Source organism: Mus caroli, unplaced genomic scaffold, assembly GCF_978045245.1.
Source record: "Mus caroli unplaced genomic scaffold, Mus_caroli_1 scaffold_5, whole genome shotgun sequence".
In the NCBI taxonomy this organism is placed as follows: domain Eukaryota; kingdom Metazoa; phylum Chordata; class Mammalia; order Rodentia; family Muridae; genus Mus; species Mus caroli.
The window spans coordinates 94,362,823-94,389,768 of record NW_028227260.1 but is presented as its reverse complement, the minus strand read 5'-3'; the positions used below and the strand labels follow the sequence as shown (position 1 = coordinate 94,389,768).

General features: G+C 47.6%; 3 protein-coding genes across 3 annotated transcripts; all 3 read left to right on the top strand.

Moving 5' to 3' along the window:
- Positions 1-2,923: 2,923 nt before the first annotated feature.
- Atp6ap1 (ATPase H+ transporting accessory protein 1) lies at positions 2,924-10,579 on the top strand. The gene is made up of 10 exons (XM_021153666.2): positions 2,924-3,151; positions 3,453-3,579; positions 6,099-6,173; positions 6,427-6,620; positions 7,155-7,195; positions 7,766-7,851; positions 8,187-8,425; positions 9,107-9,154; positions 9,243-9,471; positions 9,682-10,579. The coding sequence occupies exons 1-10, from the start codon at positions 3,009-3,011 to the stop codon at positions 9,889-9,891; spliced, it is 1,392 nt and encodes a 463-aa protein (XP_021009325.1). The 5' UTR covers positions 2,924-3,008; the 3' UTR covers positions 9,892-10,579.
- A 381-nt stretch (positions 10,580-10,960) lies between these two features.
- Positions 10,961-17,977, top strand: Gdi1 (GDP dissociation inhibitor 1). The gene is made up of 11 exons (XM_021153429.3): positions 10,961-11,337; positions 12,499-12,606; positions 12,766-12,865; positions 13,024-13,158; positions 13,583-13,781; positions 14,041-14,172; positions 14,993-15,092; positions 16,133-16,304; positions 16,559-16,703; positions 16,806-16,860; positions 16,955-17,977. Exons 1-11 carry the CDS (start codon positions 11,293-11,295, stop codon positions 17,105-17,107), a joined length of 1,344 nt encoding a protein of 447 aa, XP_021009088.1. The 5' UTR covers positions 10,961-11,292; the 3' UTR covers positions 17,108-17,977.
- A 1,332-nt stretch (positions 17,978-19,309) lies between these two features.
- On the top strand, positions 19,310-26,063 carry Fam50a (family with sequence similarity 50 member A). The gene is made up of 13 exons (XM_021153312.2): positions 19,310-19,610; positions 21,037-21,121; positions 21,222-21,321; positions 21,765-21,910; positions 23,311-23,387; positions 23,518-23,584; positions 24,024-24,085; positions 24,250-24,326; positions 24,695-24,749; positions 24,930-24,978; positions 25,072-25,142; positions 25,272-25,382; positions 25,851-26,063. Exons 1-13 carry the CDS (start codon positions 19,500-19,502, stop codon positions 25,857-25,859), a joined length of 1,020 nt encoding a protein of 339 aa, XP_021008971.1. The 5' UTR covers positions 19,310-19,499; the 3' UTR covers positions 25,860-26,063.
- Positions 26,064-26,946: the final 883 nt, after the last annotated feature.

The window sequence follows — 26,946 nt, the reverse complement described above, 5'->3', positions numbered from 1 at the left end:
TACACTATCTCTCTTTTTCAGATAAACCAGAGGAGGGCATTGTATCCCATTAACAGATGGTTGTAAGCCACCATGTAGTTGCTGGGAATTGAACTCAGGACCATCTGGAAGAGCAGTCAGTCCTATTAACTGCTGAGCCATCTCTCCAGCCCAACAGGAGATATTTCAAAATATTTACTTAGTCTCTATGTGTGTGTGTGTGTGTGGGGGGCTCCCAGGTGCCAGAGCATGGGTGTGGAGGTCAGAAGACAACTTGTAAGAAGGAATCTGTTCTGTCTTTCTACCATGTGAGTTCCTGTGATTGAACTCAGGTTGTGTGAGGCTGAGCCACCTTCCTCATCTAACAACCCCCCCCCCCCCAACAAACACTCTTAAATACTCTTCTTATATTTTCTTCCTGTGAGGCCAAATAAATAGTGCATTAGTTCCCTAGGGTGCTGTAGCAAATTGCCACAAAGTAGACATCTTAAAATAAAACAGGGGGCTGGTGAGATGGCTCAGTTGGTAAGAGCACCCGACTGCTCTTCCGAAGGTCCAGAGTTCAAATCCCAGCAACCATATGGTGGCTCACAACCATCCGTAACGAGATCTGACTCCTCTTCTGGAGTGTCTGAAGACAGCTACAGTGTACTTACATATAATCAATAAATAAATCTTTAAAAAAAATAAAATAAAACAGAATTCTTTCTGATAATTTTCTAGGCTACAAGTCACAAATCAGGGTTTTGATGGAGCTGAGTTTGCTCTGAAGGAACTAGGAGAGAATTGGTTCCTGCTTTTCCTCTCCTGGTGTTGTCAGAACTCTTTGTGTATTGGCATGTAGCTGCATCACTGCAGTCTTTTTTTATATGGCTTTCTTCCCTGTCTGCCTCTATGTTTTCCTCTTTTGCCTAGTGTGGTGGCATGTAGCATTTAGAAGAGGTGGAAACATGAGGAGCAGGAATTCCAAGTCATTATTGCCTGTGTAGTGAGTTTGAGGCCACCCCAGGCTATGTGAGCCCATCACAAATAAACAAAAAGTAAGTAAATACATTTCTCTCTTTATAATGACCAGTCATCGGGTTATGGCTCTTCCTTCCATATTGTGACATTAACCATCAGTGTGCGCTTATTATAAACTGATTACATGTTCAAACACCCTGTTTTCAAATTAAGATGCATGTACAACTTTTGTGGGGGGCATGAATTTGGGTCAAACAAACAATACATAGTTAAACAATACACTGTAAAAATCATACATCAGTTAGAGTAGTAGTTCAGTTGTTTTACCACAATTTAAAAAAATGTTTATTTCATGTGCCTTGGTGTTTTGTCCACTTGTGTGAGGGTGTCAAATCTTCTGGAACTGGAATTACCAACAGTTGGGAGCTGCCATGTGGGTGCTGGGAATTGAACCTAGGCCCTCTGGAAGAGCAGCTGATGCTCTTAACCCCTGAAGTAGCTCAGTTATATAATTTATGATTGGCACACAAGAGACTCTAGGCTCAATTCCCAGTACCAACAACAGAAAGCAAAAAGATAAAAATTTGTACATACCACTGCCTAGATTCTGTTTTAGAAATTTAGCATATGTGTTTTATCACACACCTATCTTTGTAGCTTGACATTAGTTCAGTTCCTCCTAAATCAGTGTTTTTCAGTGCTGCGATCCTTTAATACAGTTCCTTATATTGTGTTGACCCCAACCATAAAATTATTTATCATTGCTACATTATAACTGTAATTTAATTTTTGCTAGTTATGACAGTTGATATGCAACTCCTGTGAAAGAGTCGTTTGACCCTGAAGGGGTCGTGACCCATAGGTTGAGAATCATTGCCTTAGGTTAATCAGCATATATGTTAGGAGAGTTAAAGATTTAGTTGTAGTATTTCTTGAACTTATTTGTAAAGATAATCAACAAGACTAATAAAAATGGCACAGAATCCGAGGAGTGGTGGCGCACACGTTTAATCCCAGCACTTGGGAGACAGAGGCAGGAGGATTTCTGAGTTCGAGGCCAGCCAAGGCTACACAGAGAAACCCTGTCTCGAACTCCCCCACCCCCCCACCCCCCAAAAAAAGCAAAAACAAAAACAAAAAAATGACACAGAAGTGTAGGCAGGTTTGGTGACTCACTGCTGTAATCCTAGCACTTGAAATGTTGAGGTTCACATAGTGATTTTGTTCAGACCACAACCCTGTTTAAAAACAAAACCAACCAACCAAGCAAAACAAAACCCAGAAAAGTCTCTACATGTGTTTGTGCTGGCAACTTCCATTTTCTGACTCTAGCTGCCAGTTCTTCCTCTAGTGCAAATCACAAGGAAGGATAATCCCTTTGGAGTCCCCGCCTAATTTACAGTGGGATCGCCCTTGCCTGTTGGCAAGTGATGCTTAGTAAAAAGAAACAGTGTTCTGCTCTGACAGCTTTTGCCTGCCTTTTAAGTGCCAAATGACCCTGACATTGTTACTTATGTTGTCCATCAGACTCGGCTGCCAGAAGGGAGGGTTCCCCCCTCCCCCCTGTTCTGATACTACATCTCTTCTCTAGACTCTCCTCCATCCTGCCCATTTTAACAGCTGGCTGGCGTTCTGATGGTATGGTGGAGGTGGACCCTTTTTTCATTCAAAGGGAGTGCATTTTCTCTTTTATACCAGAGGGAGGGTCTATCTTTAGGAAAAAGACTCCAGTATCGCGATTTTAAGCAAAAAGGATAAAAACAGAAAAAGACAAATATTAGAAGCATAGGGCGCTGTAGAATCAACCCAGCGCTACTGGCTGAACCAAGTAGCAGCCTGTAGCGCTCGATCCCGCCTCCTTTCTCAGAAGGAGCGTGCGCGACTGGAAACACGTACAGCCAACCAGTGAAAAGGAGTGGTCATGAGTGCCACTCTCTTGGCCCAATCACAGACGAGTATGTGAGAGGGCCCCTCCCAGATCGTAGAGGGCGGGGCTTGGGCGGAGGTGCTGGTCATCTGATCTGCAGTGGCCTCAGAGGCCCAGGCACTCACTGAAAGCTGAGGCTATGATGGCGGCAACAGTGGTATCTCGGATACGGATGGGGACAGGGCGGGCTCCAGTCATGTGGCTGTCTCTGTCGTTGGTGGCAGTGGCAGCAGCAGTGGCCACGGAGCAGCAGGTGCCACTGGTACTGTGGTCGAGTGACCGGTGAGCGGGCAGGGGCAGGCCTGGTCGGGCTGGCCGGCTTGGCTGAGTTGAATCGGGCCAGGTTGGGTTCGGGAGTGCCATGCGGTGCGCCGCGGTGGATGAGTCGCCTTTGCTGAACTCCTGGGCTGTCCTTGGCCAGAGGCTTCTAGGCCCAGATGGAGACTGTCTTTTATTCAGGAACTCGCTTCATGACGGCGAGCCTTCAGATCTCAGGGCCTCGCACGTGAAGCCGGGAGCCGATAGGGTTAGGATCTCCAGCAACGAAGTCATGTCTGACAGTCCCTATTCTGTCCACTTCCAGGAATCTGTGGGCTCCTGTGGCCGACACACATGAGGGTCATATCACCAGCGATATGCAGCTTTCTACCTACTTAGACCCTGCCCTGGAGCTGGGCCCCCGTAATGTACTGCTGTTCCTACAGGACAAGGTGAGTCTGCTGTAGCTTGCTATGTCTTTGTCCAAGGGAAGCTCACCCCACCCCACCCCTACTGCCCGTTCCATAGGTGAAGCTGTAGTGACCTCCTTCCACCTGTAGGCAGGTGTGGCTAGATTTTTGGGAAGATATGTAGGAGAATCTTCAGTGGGAACAGTAGACCCACAGAAACAGCAGGGACTTGATTTAAGGAAGCAAGGGATTAACTGGGCAGTGGTGGCACACGCCTTCAATCCCAGCACTTGGGAGGCAGAGGCAGGCGGATTTCTGAGTTTGAGGCCAGCCTGGTCTACAGAGTGAGTTCCAGGACAGCCAGGACTACACAGAGAAATCCTGTCTCGAAAAAAAAAAAAAAAAAAAAAAAGAAGCAAGGGATTAAAGACCAGATACCTACCTAGTACTAAAGCACTACTTTCCGATGTCCTGTAGTGTGGTGGGAATAACTACTCAGTTTCACAGATGAGAAGACTCAATTTGGGATAAGATCAGTGACTTGCCCAAGGTTTCGTTTCATTCATATATATATATATATATATATATATATATATACACATATATACATATATACATATATGTATATATATGTGTGTGTATATATATATATGTATATATAATAGCTAATGGTTGGCAGTGTTGTAATTTTTAACTGTCACAATCGTAATAGGAATAACTGGAAAATGACCTCTTATTTAGCCTGGTATGTGCACTCTATTCAACTGATATCATTATCTTGTTTTAACTGCTAAGGAAAGTAATGTTGAAGAGGTAAAATGAATTGCTGAATTGTGAATTGCATAATACACTACTTCCAGCCTGAGGGTATCAGAGCTGTCCTTCAGTTTTGTGCTGAGCCAGCATTCTATTTTCCTTTCACTCCAGATGTCTGCACCTAGAGCAGGAGTATGAACTATGAGAAGGTTCTAATGTAGCATAAGATTATTGTTCAAGAGGATGTCAAGTCTCTGCTTGTCCCTTCCTCCATAGTAGCCTGACTGACTCTTTCTGTCCGTGCTTTCCTTCAGTTCCTGTGTCTGTTGGTGGTAGTAATTGTGCTGGTTGATAGTCCTTTCAGAAGATGGTAAATAACAGGTCAGACCAGAACTCAGTCCTATCATTTTTCAGCCTTTGAGCGCATGAAATAATCTTTGTTAACCATACCTTTCTATAAGTGCAAAATGAAGATATCCACCTATATCAGGAGTCTGAGAGAAGTATTCTACATAAGTCATCTCGCCACAGTCTCTCAATCTTAGGGCATTTCCCTTTTCTGACAATGGTGGAGTGCTTGCTATGTGTTTGGAAGGCAAGTGGCTGAGAGCTAAGTTGGTACATGTTTATGATTCCAGTCTTTTTAGTCTAGAGAAGGGAGCAGGCTAAGACAACACAATAAGGACACTGTTTTAGGTAACAGTGAGATCAGGCAGGGTCTCTGGAGATAACATCTTATTGGCAGGAAGGAGTCATGTGACTTTTGAGGCAGGACATTACTGGCAGGAGAACTGCAGGTGTAAGGGCCCTGGGCAAGGGAGTGTTCTTATTCAGTTCTAGGGGCTGCTTGTGAGACTGGAGCCTAGTATGTGATTGAAAGGTTAGGAGATGATCTGCTAGGTCACCTAGAGATGGAGGAAAGGCCACAAGGGGAAAGGTTGGTAGGAAGATAGGCAAGCCTTGCATATGTAGCACAGAATATAGGAGAGGAACATAGGAAAGGAGACTGGGCTTATGTATACTAAACATAATGAGTTTAGGGAAGCTGGTTAAGATTGCCTCTGGGCCTAACTGGGAGAAGCCAGAGGAAGCTAGCTGGGGGTTGAGGGAAGGAGGAGTGAAAACACTTTTAGATGTAGAGAGAAGGGCATGAGATTGGCATTGCCAGGGTCCTGAGAACTCCGAAATCTGCTTCCCCCATTTTGTTCTAATATCTTACTCTCCCCTCACTCTTTTTTTTTGTTGTTGTTGTTGTTTCGAGACAGGGTTTCTCTGTATAGCCCTGGGCTGTCCTGGAACTCACTCTGTAGACCAGGCTGGCCTCGAACTCAGAAATCCGCCTGCCTCTGCCTCCCAAGTGCTGGGATTAAAGGCGTGTCTCCCCTCATTCTTAACAACAATGGTGGGGCATGGACTTCTTCCTTTGAAAAGGATCCTGCCCAAACTGTATAGAGGTTCATTTGCTCTGACTTGTACTTCCCTCTTTGGAGGCATATAGTAATTGTTCTTTGCTGTCCTCTTCCTCTTCTCTAACTTCCCTCTTCCTCCCCAGCTCTTCTTGCTGCCTGACCCTTGTTTTGTAGGTTATCACAAACCAGCTGTGCATAAATCTCTCAACCCTATGATCACCTTCTTGTCATCATGCCCTCAGAGTGCTGGGAGAAAAGAGTAAGCCTTCCACTCACCACCACAAGTCCTGATGGTTCACTCTTTTCTTAGCCCGGAGAATCTCCCCTCCATGTCCTGGCCCTTGGTCTTTGTTCCTTGCCCAGCCTCCTAGGACATCTCTTCTGCTTCCCTTTTAGCTAAGCATTGAGGATTTCACAGCATACGGTGGTGTGTTTGGAAATAAGCAGGACAGTGCCTTTTCTAACCTGGAGGTAAGGGTCTGCTCACAGCCAAAAGGAAAGACAATACATTCTGTGTTCTCTCCCAGAGAGAGGACTAGAGGCTTTGAGGGTAGAGGGCTTGGGATGTGACTGTCAAGGCTTGGAGATGTGGGACATTTACTTTCTGACTCATTGTGGGATCCAGTCCCTGTGGGGTGTGGCTTTCCAGGTGAGGTTTTAGTGGTTATTATAAGGTCCACTGATCCCTGGCTCACTTTGCCTTCTACATCTTCTCTACCATCAGAATGCCCTGGACTTGGCCCCCTCCTCACTGGTGCTTCCTGCTGTGGACTGGTATGCAATCAGCACTCTGACCACCTACCTACAGGAGAAGCTTGGGGCTAGTCCCTTGCATGTGGATCTAGCTACCTTAAAGGAGCTGAAGCTCAATGCCAGCCTTCCTGCCCTGCTGCTCATCCGTCTGCCCTACACAGCCAGGTACAGCCTAGGTGGCATGGCTTCCAGCCTTGCACCTCAGATAGGGGTAAGATCCTGGGATCTGTTGGTGGCAGAGTTCAATCAAAGATGACAGTATTCCCCTGTTCACTACCTTGGGACTCTTACAGAAAGTTCCTTTTATGCCAAGAAGTGACAGATAGGACCTCCTGTCAGGTTGTGACTTACAAGTATTCACCACTGAGTTAGGCCTATTGGGCCTCCAGAAATGAGAAAACTTTGTTACCACTAATGCCCACTTTATAGGACTGTAGACATAGTTGCAAATAGGGGAAAGGGGAATAGGATTTCAGGCAGGGGTACTGAAGCAAATAGAGGTGTGGAGGTGGGGATAGCTGTTGCTGAGCTAAGCCTCTGCATGACAGAGCAGCAGATGAAATCCACAGGGGGCTAGTAGGAAGGGAAATGTTGGAAGGGCTGAGAGAAAGGTAGTGAGTTTCAGAGAACTGCTCCAGGCAAGCTATTTGGATTTGAGAGCAGAGCAACCTGTGGGCCTCTCACTTTTTTTATCCATAGCTCCGGTCTGATGGCGCCCAAGGAGGTCCTCACAGGTAACGGTGAGTGTGCTACTGGAAAATTTATTTCTCCATTTTGCCCTTGGGCCAGGAAAATAGAACTGGTTTCTCCTTACCACAAGGTTGTCCCCGTTTCTCAGAGTGGCTGACAGCTGAGCAAGTACATCGTGGCTGGCTGCTTGGCCATGTTCTTCTGTAGTCAGCTCCACCTGACAGAGATATCCAAGTGCCTTATGACCTCCTGTGCAAGAGCCCCAAAATCTAATTTTTGTACAAGTACAACGAATCGCTGTATTTAATAGACCAGTAACATTATGCAAAGTACTTCTTTGTGGTAAAGGACAGTCCCATCTGCTGTGTAGATTTGGAGTTCTCTGTGTCACTATTTGTTCTGTTTACTTAGGTTTAGCTTGCCATCAGAGAGCTACAATTGTCCCCAGAGAGACTGGCAGAGTATGTAGAAGGAGAAATGCCTGTTTTTTAGAGGTCCTCAGTGGAAACTAACAGCACTGAATTCTCATAGTCTAGAAGGTCTCTGAAGCAGACAATGGGTAGTATTTCTCTAAGCAAGCTACCTGGTGACTTGGCTTTTTGTTCTCTTTCACTCTTCAGATGAGGTCATCGGACAGGTATTGAGCACACTCAAGTCTGAAGATGTCCCTTACACCGCAGCTCTTACTGCAGTCCGCCCTTCTAGAGTATGTACTCTTCTAGCAGGGGCCCTGGGGAATGGGGGTGTGAGGCAATGTGGTGAGTGTGACTAGAGATGAAGGGGTATGTCACAGGCAGGATCACTCAGGAGCCTTCAGTTTGGGGGATTAATGGACAGAGGATTGCTTCCTCTATCCATGGTGCCTTTTTTCATTTTGCTTGTGAGCCACTTTGGGCAGTGTGATCGTTAGGGAGATGGAATATCAGGTCTGGGGACTTTCAGATGGTATACAGGGTACCCAGTGGGGAAGGAATACCAATCCAGTGGATTAGGTTTTGTTTTTAGGGCTGTTGAGAGAAGGCTTGTTGGATGTTTCTACAGGTGGCCCGTGATATAACCATGGTGGCTGGAGGTCTAGGTCGCCAGCTGCTTCAGACTCAGGTGGCATCACCTGCGATCCATCCTCCTGTGAGTTACAATGACACTGCCCCAAGGATCCTGTTTTGGGCACAAAACTTCTCTGTGGCATACAAAGACGAGTGGAAAGACTTGACCTCCCTTACCTTTGGTGTGGAGAATCTTAACTTGACCGGCTCCTTCTGGAATGACTCCTTTGCCATGTAAGGGTTGTAGGAAGAGAAGGAAGGGCTATCCTATCACGTATGGTCTTCCTGTCACTGTGAGCTCAGTACAGGACAAGGATGTGGGATTATGTGTACACACACACACACACACACACACACACACGTTTGGGGTGAAGAAGGTCTTTGTGTGGTATGGTCACCAAGGAGATAGATGTCACAGTATCACAGGGTGATATTGCTGGGAGGTTACTGGTGAGGGAGCCTCTTAAGAGTTTGGCCTTCTCATGTTTCTTTAGGCATTGGTTGTTGGGTCCTGAGCTTTTACTACCACATAGTCCCTTGGGATCCTGGCCCGTCTTTGAACCCAACCCCTGGGACTGCATGTAGGCAAATATCAAACCAACTGTTAAAACCAGTCCTAGGTTTCCTACCCTTGAAACCTCAGCAGGCAGATGAATAACCCCAAGAAGGAGGCCTAGGGGACTCAGAACTAGAGGAAGGAATCCTAAGTTGGAGATGTGAAACCTAATTGCTTCACAACTGCTCCTGATTTGGTTATGACTGGAGCCTTACTTTTCCCATATGGTAAATGGGGACACTATATTGGCAGGTGACTATAAGGATGGATCTAGGGCAGCTTAGGTTGGAGCCAACCTGATGAGGACCTTCTTAAGGTCCTTCTAGAGCCTGACAGTACTCCTCTGCCTTGTTCCATAGGCTTTCACTGACCTATGAGCCACTCTTTGGTGCAACAGTGACATTCAAGTAAGTTCTGTTGGCTGAAGTTTGTCAGGGCTGGCGTGTCTTCACTTTATTCTGTTCATCTGAGATCTCTGCATCCCCTACCTCCCAGGTTCATTCTGGCTAGTCGCTTCTACCCAGTGTCTGCCCGATATTGGTTTGCCATGGAACGACTTGAAATCCACAGCAATGGCTCTGTTGCCCATTTCAATGTTTCCCAAGTCACAGGACCTAGCATCTATTCTTTCCACTGTGAGTACGTCAGCAGTGTGAGCAAGAAAGGCAATCTCCTTGTGACCAACGTGCCCTCACTCTGGCAGATGACTCTTCATAACTTCCAGGTATTGAAAGGGTGATGGGCCCCAAGCTGGTGGCAGTAAGGGGAGGGAAGAAGGGCCCAGAGAATCTCAGTATGGTTTGAGCATGTAGCTGAGAGTTCCAGCCCTGTGCAGTCTCTGAAGGGATAGACTATTCATTGATTCCAGAATCCCAGCTCTTGCTGTCTGTGGAACCTTGTGGAACCATCTGATCCATGTCTATGTGTCTCCTAGATCCAGGCCTTCAATGTGACTGGTGAACAGTTCTCCTATGCTAGCGACTGTGCTGGTTTCTTCTCTCCGGGCATCTGGATGGGTCTGCTCACCACCCTCTTCATGCTTTTCATATTCACCTATGGTTTGCACATGATACTCAGCCTAAAGACCATGGATCGCTTTGATGACCACAAGGGCCCCACCATCACTTTGACCCAGATTGTGTGACATATACCTGAGAGGAATTGAGGGAGTATTGGTGTCTAGGTTGTCATGTTTCTGTTTTGTGACACAGTGGATGGAAAGGTTTGTCCTCTTCCTACTATAGCATGAACCCTACATACGCCACCCTCAGTCTCTCTTGCTTCCTCTTTAACCTGGAGAGGGACTCCCCTGTGGCTATCCCCCATCTCTACCAACAAAGTGTATTCTACATAGATATTAGATAAATCTTCCAGGCTTCATCATCAAGGGGGGAAGGGACCTTAATTCTAGGGTCTCCCCTTTCCCCTCTCTCCTTATTTATTCTTGCCCCTCTGCTATTATTCCTTGCTGTTTATAGTGCTTTTGTGTAGTAAATGCTCACTCCCCAAGCTTTATGGAGCTTCCAGCAACAGCCATGAACTTGAGGTTCCTTGAATTTGAGAGGTGTGGAAAGACTACTTGACTGTCTGTCCAGCTTAGCTGTTATGTTTTTTTGGGGGGGAGGGGTGATGTGTTAAGAGTGAGTGGTACACTGGGGTTTATTTCTGTGGCCTGAGAAGGAAGAAACCACCACGAGGATTGGTGAACAAACTGTGCTCACTGGGTTTCTGGATTAATACCATAAAGACTGCCTGTCTAGAGGCCGGGGAGGTGTGTGTGTGGGGGTTGCTCTGTTGTTTCCTTCCTAATAAAATAAATACGTGTTGCCTTGTGTTGGGCTTCGTGTCACTCATTTCTGCACTGGACAGTAGATTTTTTTTCTTGACTGAAGGGAAGAAGTGCTCAGATGTAGTCCAGTCAGGCAAGAGGTGAGAGAGGAAGGGTGGGAGGGTCTTCAGTAAGCTGATACTCTTAATAAACCTACTTAGAGTAGAGGCTTGTTACTTTTCCTGGCCTTGGGAGGAATCCTGACAATGGTAGCTCTCTCCACTACTGCCAGTTGCAACAACACACAGCAGGGCTTCCATGCCTTGTGTTTCTCCCAGGGGGCGGTACGGGAGCGCGCGGGGCGGGGCGGGGCGCGCGCGGCTCCCGCGCAAGGATCTTTCGGAGGACTCAGCACCTGCTGCCGGCCTGCCCCGCCCCGTATTTTTCTGGGCTCATGAAGAGCCCCGTTAACGCCTGCAGTCATTCTGGTGCTGAGACCCAGGTGCCAGAAGCCCTCCCAGAAAACAAGGAAATGATGACTTTGGTTGGGCGGGGCGGGGCCAGAGGAGAGAGAGGGACTCATTAACGCTGCGTAGGGATCAGGAGACAACCGACAGACGCCATCTTTGGTTCAGTGCGGCGGCGGTGACAGAAGCAGCGGCAGAGGCAGCAGCAGCAGCGGCAGTAGCGGAAGCAGCAATAGTAGAGGCAGTGGTAGCGGCTGCTGTGGTGAAGGAGGAGGAGGAGCAGAGCAGACGCTGGTACCAAGGCCTGATCATGGATGAGGAATACGATGTGATTGTGCTGGGGACAGGTCTTACCGTAAGTGCCACTTCAGGTTCTCATAGCCCTGCATCATGCCATCCCTCCCCACCCCACTCCATCCCGCATTGATGCAGAGTCCGGTATCCGATCCGTCCTCCCATCATTGCGTTCCTGGCTCCAGCCCTGGGAAAACCAACCCCATGCCCAACCCCACTACTTCACCCTAGGATGTCGATGCCAGTTCCCAATTCTCTGTAGAGGGCCCCACTTTGTCCTGTGTTCCTGCACCCTAGTTCTTAACCCCAGACCCCTCATCTTCCCTATCTTTATCACCGAGGTGGAAAACTCACCCCCCCACACACACACACAGTGGAACCATTGCACCCAGCCCCCACCCTGCGCCTGAACTCATCACCTGCTCCAAGGCCTTGATTAGCATCCCTTACCATCTTGTGATCAAACTAGGGGATGGAATATGAAGATGGGTATGGGGACTTTTCAAGGGTGGGCCCTCATCATGCTTTTCTGCTTTTTGGGATGGGATAGGAAACCCATGGAATGTTCCAGAAACAGCAGGAGTGTGTGTGTGTGTGTGTGTGTGTGTGTGTGTGTGTGTGGTGGGGGGTAGTGACCACGTTACCTCTGCCCCAACTTGGTTTCCCATGGAGATCTCAGACTGAATATATATATCCTCAGCCTTTGTCCTTGGGTTAGTGACTGACTGGTGAGGGTGTTTGTCTCTTCCCCGCCCCCGCCCCTGCCCCCCCCCAACCCTGCCTAAATCTTTTTAGTTTGAACCCTGAGTCTAGACCAGTGGATAGGGCCAGAAGAGAGTCAGGGGCTCCTGCCCTTTGAAGGAGGAGCAGGGTGGGGCCTGGGATTTCAAGGACTTGGCCTTCTCTTTCAAAGGTCCTTTGAATTGGTTCTTCTTGTAGACTCATTGTCTTGTCTTTTTGTGGGCTCAGAGAAGTAGATACTTCTCTTGGCTTGTTGATGCTGGAAGACTTGGAAGCTGAAAGCTCTGCCCCCCCCCCCCCCGAACCTCCTTTAATGCTCCAGTAGTTTACTCAGCAGGGTTGTAAAGGAAACATCATATGAAGCCATCTTCACCTCCCCCAGTTTTAGGCACTGAAAAGAGCCGCATTATAAAATTTGTGGTGGGCATGAAGCAAGTTGGAGGGTTATGGGGTATAGCTGCAAATGCCACTCCTTCCCCAGGAATGCATCCTGTCTGGCATCATGTCTGTGAATGGAAAGAAGGTGTTGCACATGGACCGAAACCCCTACTATGGGGGTGAGAGCTCTTCCATCACACCCCTGGAGGAGGTAAGATTTCTTATTCTTAGACCTGGGCTTAGACCCAGATCCCTTGTTAGTCTTCCACATAGGTATAAGGGGGCAAAGTAATTCTCAGGTACTGGGCAGGAGAGTGGGAAAGAGGGGCAGGTCCTTGACATTTTTCTTTCTTTCCTGTCCTGCTTACAGCTATATAAGCGCTTTCAGATGCTGGAAGGGCCCCCTGAATCAATGGGCCGGGGCCGAGACTGGAATGTTGACTTGATCCCCAAATTCCTCATGGCCAATGGTGAGAGAGATTAAAAAGATGCTGTATATGGATTTGGGGGTGGTGAGTGGGAAGACGGAGTGAGGAGAGATTGGTCAATCTCAAGAATATGGTCAGTCAGACTACTGAGAGTTTTTGAAGGAAAACACATCAATGTCCCTTATTTCCTCTGGACACAGGTCAGCTGGTAAAGATGCTACTATATACAGAAGTGACTCGATATCTGGACTTCAAGGTGGTAGAGGGCAGCTTTGTATATAAGGGGGGCAAGATCTACAAAGTGCCATCCACCGAAACTGAGGCCTTGGCTTCTAGTGAGTATGAGTCTCCTTAACCAGAGAATAATGGGGCTGGATGAGACAGACTATTTTCAGGACAGTTAGGCAAAAGGCTCATCTTTGCCTGAACCTAATCTTAGCTCGGTGTAGTCCTAGAGGACCCTTACTTTATAGTGTATTTATTGGACAGTGCTACCCATCCTGGCAAGCTGCCAGAAAGGAAGTTCACAGAAGAGGATTCCTTTGTGTCAAAGGGCCTACTTGCCCCTGTAGCATCCCTAAGTGGAACTAGAAGGGTTTCTTCCTACAAAAAGGAAGTTGAGATCAAGAAGGGTGGGGTAGTGTTACATGACAGAGTGTTGGTGGGAGCCAGTACACCAACTTTCTTGGCTTGCTCTGGTGGAAAGAGGAGTTCTATGTCCCAGTAATACAAAGGGTCTTCTCAATGCCTTTCTTTCAGATCTGATGGGCATGTTTGAAAAACGACGCTTCCGAAAATTTTTGGTGTTTGTGGCAAACTTTGATGAGAATGACCCCAAAACCTTTGAGGGTGTTGATCCCCAGAACACCAGCATGCGTGATGTCTACCGGAAGTTTGACCTGGGTCAAGATGTCATTGATTTCACTGGCCATGCCTTGGCGCTCTACCGCACTGATGAGTGAGGGGAAAGCTGGCTGGTGATGGGAGCCCCTTCTCTGGCTCACACCTTGCCCTCCCCACACCTGCCTATTGTACCTACTGCCCACCCTGCATGTCTCTTGTGCTCAGTTCCAGACTCACCTGTTCCATTTCAATCCCTCTCCATTTGACCCACATCTTTGCCAGGTCACAAAGGGTGGTGGGAAGGCTGGCTGGTGTCTTTGTAGGTGAACAAGGGTGCTGCTGCCAAAGCATCTTCCTTGGCTCTTGTTCCCCAGCTACCTGGATCAGCCATGTCTTGAGACTATTAACCGCATCAAGTTGTACAGCGAGTCCCTGGCCCGATATGGCAAGAGCCCCTATTTATACCCACTATATGGCCTGGGTGAGCTGCCGCAGGGCTTTGCCAGGTGAGGATCTGTCTTTTTCGGATAGTATTACTAGTAAGACTAAGGCCAAGAATGGAAATTACCTTGAATATTTTTGAGACATCTCCTACTTCCCCATCTACTTTTCATGTATATTATTCCATCCCTGGGTAATGGGGGCACTGCCCTAGTGCATTAAAAAGCAGAGTAGAGGCTGGAGAAATGGCTCAGCAGATAAGAGCACTTGTTTATACCGAGGATCCAGGTTCAGTTCCAACGTGAACATACATGGTAGTTCACAACCACCAATAACTCCAGTTTTAGGGAATCTAAAACCTTCATTTGGCCTCCACAAGCATCAGGCATACATGTGCTATACAGACATACATGTAAATAAAACACACGCACATATGAATAAATAAATATAAAAAATTTATTTAAAAAATAGATGAAATACAAAGTAAAGGACTAGGTCACCATGAACATAGTTTCCCTTAGCTCTTGGTAGTACCAGGTCTAAGTCTAGGACCCCAGAACCTTGAGTCTGGGCTTCCCTGGGGGCTGGCTCTTTTACTGACAGTTCTTTATTCTTGACTCCTGGGCCATTTCTATGTGGAGCTACTCCTTCATGCTACCTTCCATTGACCCATTTGCAGAACAGAATATTATGGATGGAAACACCCAGAGAAGAAGGAATATGCCAAAAATGGGCCCAAATTTATGGGAGAGACACCTGAAACAGTTGGAATTGAACTCTGTCTACCTGTGTAGTTTCTTTACCCCACTGGTGGGGTGGGGAGAGTAGAGTAGAATTGGTCACCATTCTCCTGAGAAGACTCCCTTGTCATTTTCCTTACTACAGATTGAGTGCCATCTATGGGGGAACATACATGCTGAACAAACCAGTGGATGACATCATCATGGAAAATGGCAAGGTGGTGGGTGTAAAATCTGAGGGAGAGGTAAGCCTGCCATATACATTTGTATTACCATGGTTTGGGTAAGATTTGGTCTTTTTCAGGGCTATGTTTTTAGGGAGCCTTAGTACTGGTGAGTTTGCTGCTGCCTAACCCTGAGAAAGAACCTTACAGCTAGGGACTGGGTGGTCAAGGAAATTCTACATAGTTATTCCTGTTGGCAAGAAATACCCTTCAGGGCTGGTGAGATGGCTCAGTGGGTAAGAGCACCCGACTGCTCTTCCGAAGGTCCAGAGTTCAAATCCCAGCAACCACATGGTGGCTAACAGCCATCCGTAACGAGATCTGGCGCCCTCTTCTGGAGTGTCTGAAGACAGCTACAGTGTACTTACATATAATAAATAAATCTTAAAAAAAAAAAAAAAGAAATACCCTTCAAAATGCCAGGTGTAATGGCACGCCGCTGTTTTCCAGTACTTGGGAGCCAAGGCAGATGAATGTAAATCAATCGGGAAGTATCCTTCAGAAGTCACATGGTTTGTAGTCCTGAAAGTATTCTTTTGGAAAGGGTGCCCTGTATCCCAGGCTGGCTTCAGATATTGCATGTAGCTGAGGATGAACTTTTAATCCTTGTGCTTCCACCTTCTTGATGCTGGATTGCAGGTGTGTGTCAAGATACCTGGTTTATGCATTGCTGGGAATCTAACCTGGGGCTTTATGCATGATAGGCAGGCACTCTACCAACTGAGATAACATGCCTACCCGCCTCCCCCCAACCATCCTTCAGCCTGGTGTGGTGGGGCATGAGAATTGAGGCTGCTGCTAGAAGAAGATCCTGAGTTTGAGATTAGTTTGGGCCAAACAGTCTCAAATAAAAACTCCAGCAACAGAAAAAAAAAAGCCCATTTTTGTGATCATTGTGTTTTAGTAGTAGGGTCACCTAGCCCTGTATGTGAGGGCTGATCTCTCTGAGCTTCAAAGAAAGGGTTATGTACTACATACAGGAGGGACAGTGCAGTGATGACAGCTCAGAGCTGCCTGGCTTTACTTTCCAACAGGTATAAAACCTTCTGGTACCTTCACAGGTGGCCCGCTGCAAGCAGCTGATCTGTGATCCCAGTTACATCCCAGACCGTGTGCAAAAGGCTGGCCAGGTTATTCGCATCATCTGTATCCTCAGCCACCCCATCAAGAATACCAATGATGCCAATTCCTGCCAAATTATCATCCCTCAGAACCAGGTCAACAGGAAGTCAGGTAGGCCAGGCTGTTATGCATTTCTTCTCACAGGAAATCTTAGGGATTCTTGTGACATTTTGTTACAAAATATCTGTGGATTGGATGGCTTGGGCTCTTACCTTGTTCATGAAAATGACAGTTCGAATGCTGTTTACATGTTGGGTTGGGAGCAGGGGCGTGTGGGCCAGATTCCTGTCTAGCCCCTAGGAACTACTTTTTTGTGTGGCCATTTTCCTGTGGTACATGTTAACCAATTGGCTTCCCATGGTCAGACATCTATGTGTGCATGATCTCCTATGCACACAACGTGGCTGCACAGGGCAAATACATCGCCATTGCCAGCACCACTGTAGAGACTGCAGAACCAGAGAAGGAAGTTGAACCTGCATTGGAGCTGTTGGAACCCATTGACCAGAAGTGAGAGGCTGAACGAAACTTTATGGGGAGGCTGGGGATTAGGAATGGGCAAGGCCCATTATGAGATTTTCTCTTCTCTCTTTTCTTCCATTTTCCCCTTAGGTTTGTGGCTATCAGTGATTTATATGAGCCCATTGATGATGGTTCAGAGAGTCAGGTAAAAATGCTGTCCCAGTCACCCTTGGTTCTTGCTGTCTATCCAAGATCCTCTGCCTGACTTCCGTGAGCCCTGGGGTTCTGCCTATTTACAGGTGTTCTGTTCCTGCTCCTATGATGCTACCACACACTTTGAGACAACCTGCAATGACATCAAAGATATCTACAAACGCATGGCTGGTTCTGCCTTTGATTTTGAGAACATGAAGCGCAAACAGAATGATGTCTTTGGAGAAGCTGATCAGTGATTGCTGACTCCCCTCCTCCAGCCCCTGTTCCCCTCTCCCCAACTTGTATGTCCTTCTCTAGGGCAGGGGAGATGGTATGGCTAGGCATCCTTGTTTCCAGCATCTTCTGCTTCCCCTACCACATTCCAATCACCCACCTTATTGATTTTATTCACTGACCATATCCTTAACCTTAGTGATGGTTTGGGAGATGGGAGTTGGATAGTATCCTCTTTCTTGGTCTGTCCTTGTTCTAGGGAAAGAGAACTTTGTGCGTGTGTGTGTGTGTGTGTATGCGTGTGTATGCGTGTGTGCATGCGTGTGTGCGTTCGCGCACCCCCAATTTTGCTGTTTGGGAAGGAGTGGAGGAAAAGCTGACCCCCACCCCCACTGCTCTTAGTCCCAAATGTAGTGGCCTTTGGAGATACCCCATCTCCTCCCCCAACTCTTAGGTGTTGGAGAGAAGGGACCCTCCCAGCACAAAATTGCATTCCTCCTCCTCCTCCTCCTCCTTATAATTTATTCTAATTTATTAACTTTGGAGTAATTGTCTAAGCCCTCAGCCTTTCTGTGCAGCCTAGGGCTGTAGAGTGAGCTGTCCTGGCCTCTCCCAGTGCTGGCAAAGCCTGGGATGGGAGAAGATTTAGGTGTGACCCCCTCTGGAGGTTGATCTGTTTTGAATTTCTTTTGTGTTGTGTTCACTGAGAAAAAGTAATGTGAGCAAAGCAGAAGGAGGTAGGAAAGTGGATCCAAACCCCAGTGTACCCTGCCCCATGCCTTTTCCTTTAGTGGTGGGAAACCCTTACCTTGCAAAGTGAATGTGTCCCCTTCCCCAAGCTCTAGTATATTTCACAGAAAACAAAAACCTCCCAATAAAACTGTTGAAACTTACGTCTGGGTCTTTAGGTTCTTTGCTTTAAGGTTGTTTTGCAGGACTGGGGCAATTTAGCTTTGGGATCAAGGCAGGTGAAGTAGGTCATCTGGTGTCGGATGGGTCATCATTTACTAGTGGTTTCTAAATCACAAGTCAGATGTGCAGGTTTTGGGTTCAAGGCTATACTGACCTCTCCGAAGCAGAATAGCATAGGTGAGATGGTTCAATGCATAAAGATATTTTCCATGTGACCCTGAGTTTGATCTTTGGAGCCCATGTAAATGTGGAAGGAGAAAACTGATTCCACAATATGACCTCTGCACATGTTCAGTGGCTTGTGCACACACATGTAAACAAACACATTTAAATTTTTATGTGTATGGCTATTTTGCCTAGGTGGGTGTGCACAACTTGCACATCTGCTGCCTGCAGAAGCCAGTATCTCCAGGAATTGGAGTTAGAGTCAGTTGTGAGCTATTTGAATGCTGGGGATCGATTCTGGGTCCTCTGGAAGAATATCCACTACTCACCATTGCCTGAGCCATCTCCTCTGCCTCACACAATTTTTTTTTTTTTTTGGTTTTTCGAGACAGGGTTTCTCTGTATAGCCCTGGCTGTCCTGGAACTCATTTTGTAGACCAGGCTGGCCTCGAACTCAGAAATCCTCCTGCCTCTGCCTCCCGAGTGCTGGGATTAAAGGCGTGCGCCACCACGCCGGGCTCCACAAATTTTTGAGGAGAAGGTATCAGGAGTCTCAGTCCTGGGGAAGCAAAGGGACCTGGACCTAGCCTTGAATGATAGTTAAAAAAAATTCAGCCGGGCAGGGGTGGCGCACACCTTTAAAGCAAGCACTTGGGAGGCAGAGACAGGCTAATTTCTGAGTTTGAGGCCAGCCTGGTCTACAGAGTGAGTTCCAGGACAGTCAGAGCTACACAGAGAAACCCTGTCTCGGGAAAAAAAAAAATCCAAGCAACCAAATTGTGTCAGTGTGTGACCAAGCAGGAGGAAAAACAGCCTCCGCGGGAAGGGGTACACCTGACTGAGACATGGCTCAGAGTTCCATCAGCCAAGTCGGGAGCAGCGCCCTCAGCCTTGGGACTAACAGAAAGAAGTTAGGAGGAATGGAGGGCCAGCTTAAGATAGCATTTAAGTTTGAGGGTGTACAGGAAGCTAGAGGACCCAACTCCATGTCACAAGGAGCCAGCAGAAAGGACTGGTGATTTCGCAACGGGTGTGGGATGAACTCGGCCGGCCTCTTTTGAGGCGGGGCGATGTGCGATCACGTGTCAGAGCCGCGGGCGTAGGGCAGGGCCTGCGTCCGCACGTTCCCTGGTGGCTGACGTCACACATCAGCTGACTAAATTGCCGCCGCCACTGTCGTCGCCGTCGTCTCCACGACTTCTCCAAGCAAAAGTCACTGTTGCCGCTGTCGTCGCCGCCGCCACCACCACCGCCGCCGCCGCCGCCGCCGCCACCACCGCCGCCGCCGCTGCCTCCGCTGAAACCGCCACTGCCTTCGCTGAAACCGCTGCCGCTACCATGGCCCAGTACAAGGGCGCTGCAAGCGAGGCGGGACGCGCCATGCACCTAATGAAGAAGAGGGAGAAGCAGCGTGAGCAAATGGAGCAGATGAAGCAGAGGATTGCAGAGGTGTGGGCCAGGCGGGGGCACCTCAGAGCTTGCGCTCCGCGCGGACCCCCTGGCGGTCTCTTGCCACTTGTCTCTGGGAGACCTCAACAGCGGGCAATGAGTGCCCGGAGGGCGGGCCCCGCGTTGGTGGCGAGACTTGCTGTGCATCTCTAGTAACAGAAGTCAGCCCAGACAGTCTAATCTATAAAATGGGCTCAGTGTTGGTCCATGTCAGAGATTGGGAGCACACTGATGTTGGGTGAGACTCCCTGGCACTCCTGAGTACAGAGCTCCGTAATTCATGTTTCCAGCCTTCCAATGCTTATTGGGAAGACCTCATTTCCTGTGGAGAGGCACAGGGGTATGCCACTGAGTCTCACTCATTTACAGAGTACTAGAGTTTCCCCCAGGGTTTGTTTAGTGAGTGGTCACTGCATTCAGAAGCGTGATACCAAGCTGACCACAGCTTGATCCTTTGGGCAAGACTCCTGAGAAGAGCAGGGTCTTAGCTCTTCAGGTGAGAGCAGGCCCTATCTGGGGAAGTGAGAAGACAAACGCCCAAACCAGTCTTCAGATGGAAGTTTTTTTGTTTTGTTTTGTTTTTTTGTTTGTTTGGTTAGTTTTGGTTTTGGCTTTGTTTTGTTTTGGTTTTTTTTTTTTGTTTGTTTGTTTGTTTTTCGAGACAGGGTTTCTCTGTGTAGTCCTGGCTGTCCTGGAACTCACTCTGTAGACCAGGCTGGCCTCGAACTCAGAAATCTGCCTGCCTCTGCTTCCCAAGTGCTGGGATTAAAGGCTTGTGCCACCATGCCCGGCCAGATGGAAGTATTGTCCACCCTCTGCTATGCTTGTATAGACACCTAGTCCTCCAGCTCTGGCCTCATTGGCATCTGGAAGTTTGTCTCTGCTGGCTACTCATTTGGAGATCTCTTCAGAGTACCTACAGGGCACTTATTAATATGGGGCCAAGCTGAAGAACAGTGGCCTTCCAGAGAGCTGCTGACAGCATCCTGGGCCAAAAAGGAGAATTCCAGGGTCTGGACATTTTGATCCCTCTTTTTTTTCCCCCCATTTATCTCTTCCTGAAATCCCATGGCTTGGGTCTCAGGAGCTTCAGCTTAAAGGCTGGGTAGGAAAAAGGCTGAAGGTGAGTAGGGTGGTGGCTACAGACTACTGAGGGGGTGCTGGTCCCCAGCAGGAGACCTGAAGAGGGGGCCAGAGCAGTTCAGGGATGCCAAGAAAAGGACCTCCTTTGGTTCCTTTAGCCTTCCCAATTTTGTGGACCCTTCCAGTCAGAAAAGGAAGGGAGGGTGTCTTTCTTTTCTAAGATCATGTCATAGCATGTTAAGGCACAAATTTTGAACTATGGTCTAGGACCCACAGCTACTCTGTCACTTCCATAATGGAGTGGTAGATGGCCTTCACTGATAGATATGTCCCTCCTCTGCAGGAGAACATAATGAAATCGAACATTGACAAGAAATTCTCTGCACACTATGATGCTGTGGAAGCAGAGCTCAAGTCCAGTACTGTGGGTGAGCAGGACACATGTTCCACCTTTTTTTAGTCCCAGGTGTCACTCTTTTGCTGGCCCTGGGTGACTAGCCTTTCTTCCCATGTCTTCTTGCCTCACAGGTCTTGTGACTCTGAATGACATGAAGGCCAAACAGGAGGCACTGGTGAAGGAGCGAGAGAAACAGCTGGCAAAAAAGGAGCAGTCAAAGGAGCTACAGCTGTGGGTTCCCCATTCTCAGCAGCTCTCCCCTCACAGTGCAGCTTAGCGCTTGGGAACTCCTGGGGGTGGGTCAGGCTGTTCCATTCCCATTCCATAGGGAGAACCCATTTCCTGCTTTGGGAGCAGTTGTGGTATCTATTGAGCTCCACACTGGTTCTCACTTTCCAGGTTTATCTTTCTTTCTGTTCCTCTGTAAAGGTGGTGAGTCCTTTCTGAGCCCTTTCTTTTTACTGGGTGCCTGAACAGCCTGCATTGTCCCCATTCCTTTCTGCCCCGTGCTTGATGTGTCACAGAGTCCTGCCCTTGAGCTTGAAGTGACTAGGGTGCTTCGGAGATCCAGCCTGTGCTGGGTGGACCCCATGCTAGGCACACAGTGGCTCTGGCTCAGGGAAGGGGCCTCAGGGCAGGAACATGGGGCATGATGGCTACCCATGCCTTGGTAGGAAACTAGAGAAGCTTCGAGAGAAGGAGCGCAAGAAGGAGGCCAAGCGGAAGATCTCCAGCCTGTCCTTCACCTTGGAGGAAGAGGAGGAGGGAGTTGAAGAGGAGGAAGAGATGGCTATGTACGAGGAGGAACTGGAGAGGGAAGGTGAGGGTACAGCCCACCAGAGCTCTCTTCTGGCATTTGTGCTGACATTTGGGCCAGCAAAGAAGCAGCACACTCTTTTTTTTTTTTTTTTAATTTTAGCCTCAGTCAGCATGAGACTGAGTCAGAGCTAGGCCAATAGCCCCTTTATAGGAGCCACCAGTGTGAGAAGTTATCAGTACTTCTAGTGCCTGGTCTAAAAGGATCCAGAAGCTGTTTTTTGCAGCACATAGGATAAACTTGAGAAGGGGAGAATATAATCTGGCCTAGCCTTGCCTGCTAAATCTTTCTGAAGTCATGGGAATGTTTGTGAATACACTGTCAAGTAGGGTAACTGCTCACCACAAGCAGCCACTGGACAATGATTAATTGTGATTGGTGAATTTGATCTACACTTGCTGAAGTCCTGTGCCTCCAAAGTACAACCCTATGCATGCACATCTGTTCTGTGCCTTGCCAGGCCACAGGGTCAGGATGAGCTCAGGGCACTCAGAATTGCTGCTTTCCCTACAGCACAGGGGGAACCACTATACTGCTCCCTTCCACAGTCATTTTAGCACTACATTTAACCCAATAGTATCTGAAGTAATACCATTACTCCTTATTTAGCTAGATACATATTCAGTAGTACTCAGGGGTATATGTGTCAAGTAGTGTTGTGTTTTGTTTTGTTTACTTCATTTATTTTGAGACAGGGTCTTATCCTGCTTCCACCTTAGGAGCTGTTCTATATTGCACAGACTAGTGGAAAGGTTATCAACCTCACTGTGTATCGCTGGGGGTTTGTTTTTGTTTTTTCAGATAGTCGTTTTGTTTTGTTTGTTTTTCGAGACAGGGTTTCTCTGTGTAGCCTGGTGTATCTTCCCCTTCCAACTGGAGATTTCATTTTGGGGTCTTAGCAAGGACCTGGATACCCAGCGCCCTGGCATTTTTCCTGTTGTTGTTTTAGTTCATGTTTATTATTTATCTAGGTTGTTAGTTTTGTTTTTTGTTTGTTTTCTTTCTAAGAAAGGGTTTCTCTGTGGTTTTGGCATGTCTAGCACTCATTGTGTGTACCAAGCTGGGATTAAACTTAGATCCACCTGGCTTTATTCTTCAAAGTGCTAGTTCTAATGGTATGTGCCACCATGGCTGTACAGGTCAGTAGTTCTTAAAGCAAGCTCCAAGAGCCTGAGAGACTTCATAAATGTTCATTAAATCAAAATCATTTTCAGGCCAGGCATGTTGGTACACTGATTTTAGGACTTGAGAGGCAGAGGCAGGCAGATCTCTCTGAGTTTGAGCCCACCCTGCTCTACATAGAGAATTACATCCAGGGCTACATAAATGTGATTATGTCTAAAACCAAACTCACAGAATCATTTTCTGAAAAAATAAAATGTTCTTTGTTTTGTTTGCCTTAGAGATCACCACAAAGAAAAAGAAATTGGGGAAGAACCCTGATGTGGACACAAGCTTCTTGCCTGACCGGGACCGGGAGGTAAAAACTGCCTGGCCCTGGTACTGACTTTGGTGTTGATCATGAACTTGGTGGAGACTCTGGCCCAGGGTTAGGTTAATACTGCACCTAGAACAGCCCTGAATCTCATTATTTGTCCATTTTGTCTTAGGAGGAGGAGAATCGGCTTCGGGAAGAGCTGCGCCAGGAGTGGGAAGCCAAGCAGGAAAAAATCAAGAGTGAGTGCTATAGCTACATATGGTGGCTTGGCCTGTCTGTCACCCAGCACTTAGGAGACTGAGGCAAGAGGGTCTGAAGTTCAAGGTCATCTTTAGCTACATGGCTAGTTTGAAACCAGCCTTGGCTACATGAGACCCAATGTGTGGTCCAGTGTTGGGGCAGCGGGAGAACAGGGCTAAGGCCCAAACAGTTTTCTTGCAAATACCTAAAGGTATGTACCTATATACCCCAAGGAAACTGTAAGCTATGGTCTGGAGACCAAGAGGCAACTCGTTTTGGTTTTTTGAGACAGAGTTTCTCTATGTAGCTGTGGCTGTCCTATAACTCACTTTGTAGACCAGGTTGGCCTTTCATTTAGAGATCCTCCTCTCTCTGCCTCTCGAATGCTGAGATTAAAGGCTTGCACCACCACCTGGATAAGGCAACTTTTCTTTGTAGGTGAAGAGATTGAAATCACCTTTAGTTACTGGGATGGCTCTGGGCACCGGCGCACAGTTAAGGTAGGCAGTAGAAGGCCTCCCTTGGCTTAAATTCAATGGAAAGTAACTGACAGTCTTGACTTGGGAAACCTCTGTGGGTAGCAGGGTGGGTCTCTGCTTTCTTGGAAGTATTTCTTTGGGCTGTTGTTTTTCCTTCTCAACTTGAAGTATACCTACTTCTGCAGATGAAGAAAGGCAACACGATGCAGCAGTTCCTACAGAAAGCACTAGAGATCTTGCGGAAAGACTTCAGTGAGCTCAGGTGAGCACAGTGTGCACTGTGTGTGCCTGTGCTGTGCATCTGTGAAGAGGCTGACTTCCCAGCCAGGGTATCAGACAACCCTGCTGACTCCACAGCTCCACAGCTGGGAAGATGTAATGCTGGGCACTAAACTCCTCAAAAGGGAGAGCTCTGCTCTTTTTTCTTACCTTCCTGCTGTAGAAAGCATAGGTGAGAGAGCCCTGCCTTGGTGGTATGGTCCAGAAGTGGAGGACACTGGAACTCCCATCCCAGATTCATTAAACTACACAGCCTCCCTTAAACTTTAAGGCTTAAATTACTGTGGCCACCACTTCCTGGCCCCTTGTGCCAACTCTGATGTTGTTCATCCTCTCCTCTTTTTCCTGTAGGTCAGCAGGGGTGGAACAGCTCATGTACATCAAGGAGGATTTAATCATCCCCCATGTGAGTTCCTTCAACCCTGGGTCATGCACTCTGTGGTTTCATAGGAGAGTCACCATACTGCTGTGCACTCTTCCAGGGCTGGTGAACGCAGTGATACCTGCAGGTAGAGGTATGGGGAGTAGTGGGTGATAGGACCCCAGAAGGATTATCAAGCTGGTCTTTCTCATCCTCTGCTCCTAGCATCACAGCTTCTATGACTTCATCGTTACCAAGGCACGAGGAAAAAGTGGTGAGTAATTCTATCTTAGTTCACCCTATAACTTGCTCCAACATATTGGAAGGAGAATAGCATGGCCTTGAGCTTACTGCTTCTCTCCTACAGGGCCACTCTTCAACTTCGACGTTCATGATGATGTACGACTGCTCAGTGATGCCACTGTGGAGAAGGATGAGGTATGACAGTGCCATGGCACTGGGCAGGCAAAGGTGCCCTGAACCTGTCAGGGAGGTTAACCTTGGGGAGAAGTCACAGGAAGGCAAGGTCAGGTAAGATGGTCCTGACTCACAACCTTCATTCCTCAGTCACATGCAGGCAAAGTAGTGCTCAGGAGCTGGTATGAGAAGAACAAGCACATTTTTCCTGCCAGTCGCTGGGAGCCCTATGACCCAGAAAAGAAATGGGACAAGTACACGGTAAGGAGGCAGGGAAGACAGGCAGGAAGGATAGGTGCTGGGAAGACTCTTCTTAGTGGTTCTGCTGCTGGACTAGGACTCAGTCAGAGAGTAGGACTCATCCTGGCTCTCAGTGGCCCTGCAATCATCTTGCTAGGAAACTAGAGATAGCTAGTATGACAATGGTAGCACATACCTGTAATCCCACCACTAGGAAGGCTAAGGCAAGACGAGCACAAGTTCCAGCCACCCAGGCTACATAGCAAGACTCCTGTGATACACACACACACACACACACACACACACACACAGAGGGAGAGGGAGCGAGGGAGGGAGAGTGGGAGGGAGGGAGGGAGGGAGGGAGGGAGGGAGAGGGAGAGGAACAGAGGGAGAGGGAATAGAGAATAGGGTGATATGCTAGCCTATCCTGCTTATTTTATTTCTTGGCTTTCATTCCTTGTCCTATGTGTCCCCTTTTCCTCACACCAGATCCGGTGAGCATCCAAAAGTGGGCATGACCTTGGCTCTCCCCAGCGTGCCTCCATGTCCCCAGGGCTCAGGTGGCCGTGCCAGAGCACTCTGAGGATGGAAGTTGCTATTCCCTGACCTGAAGTTAGCATTACTGATTTCCCCTTTTACAATAAAAAAGTCCACATGTTGGAGCTGGAGTGCCTGCATTGTAAGAACCTGCGCTTTATTTTATAGCATATTTGTGTTGGAGGGAGGCATGTAAAAACAAGAAGGCAACCCTGGTTGTCATTCTGTTGTCCAACTTTTTTGTTATTTGATACAGGATCTTTCACTGGCCTGGTACTTGTCAAGTACACTAGGCTGGCAGGTTGGTGAGCCCCATGGAGCCACTTGTCTCTAACTCTCCAGTGTTGAAATTACACATATATACTGTCAATGTTGGGCTTTAAAATATATGGATTCTGTGGCTGGGGAGATGGCTTAGTGGTTAAGAGCACTGACTATTCTTCCTGAGGTCCTGAGTTCAATTTTCAGCAACTACATGGTGGCTCACAACCATCTGTAATGGGATCCAAAGCTCTCTTCCGGTGTGTCTAAAGACAACTACAGTGTTCTTACTCATTAATTAACTAATTCATTAATAATGAATAAATAGTTATTTAAAAATATGGGTTCTGGGGATTAAAGTCATAATCTCATGTTTGTAAGGCAAACATATTTATCAACAAACAGAGCTATCTCCTCAGCTGTAAAACACTTTTAGAATTAAATTTATAGAATATTTTGGTCATTTTTACGAGATGTATGGTACACACCTATAATCCTAACACTTGGGAGGTAGAAGCAGGAAGATCATGAGTTTGAGATTAGCCTGGGATGCACAGCAAGTTCCATGCCAGCCTGAACTATGGAATAAGATCCTATGTCAACCTCTTCCACAGACCACACGAAAGGATTCTTCATTTCACCCATTCATTTTATTTTATTTTTTGAGGCAGGTTCTTTTGACATAGCCATAGCTGTCCTAGAACTCACTCTGTAGACCAAGCTAGCCTCAAACTCAGATATACCCGCTTTTGCTTTCCAAGGGCTGGGATTATAGGCGTGCGCCACC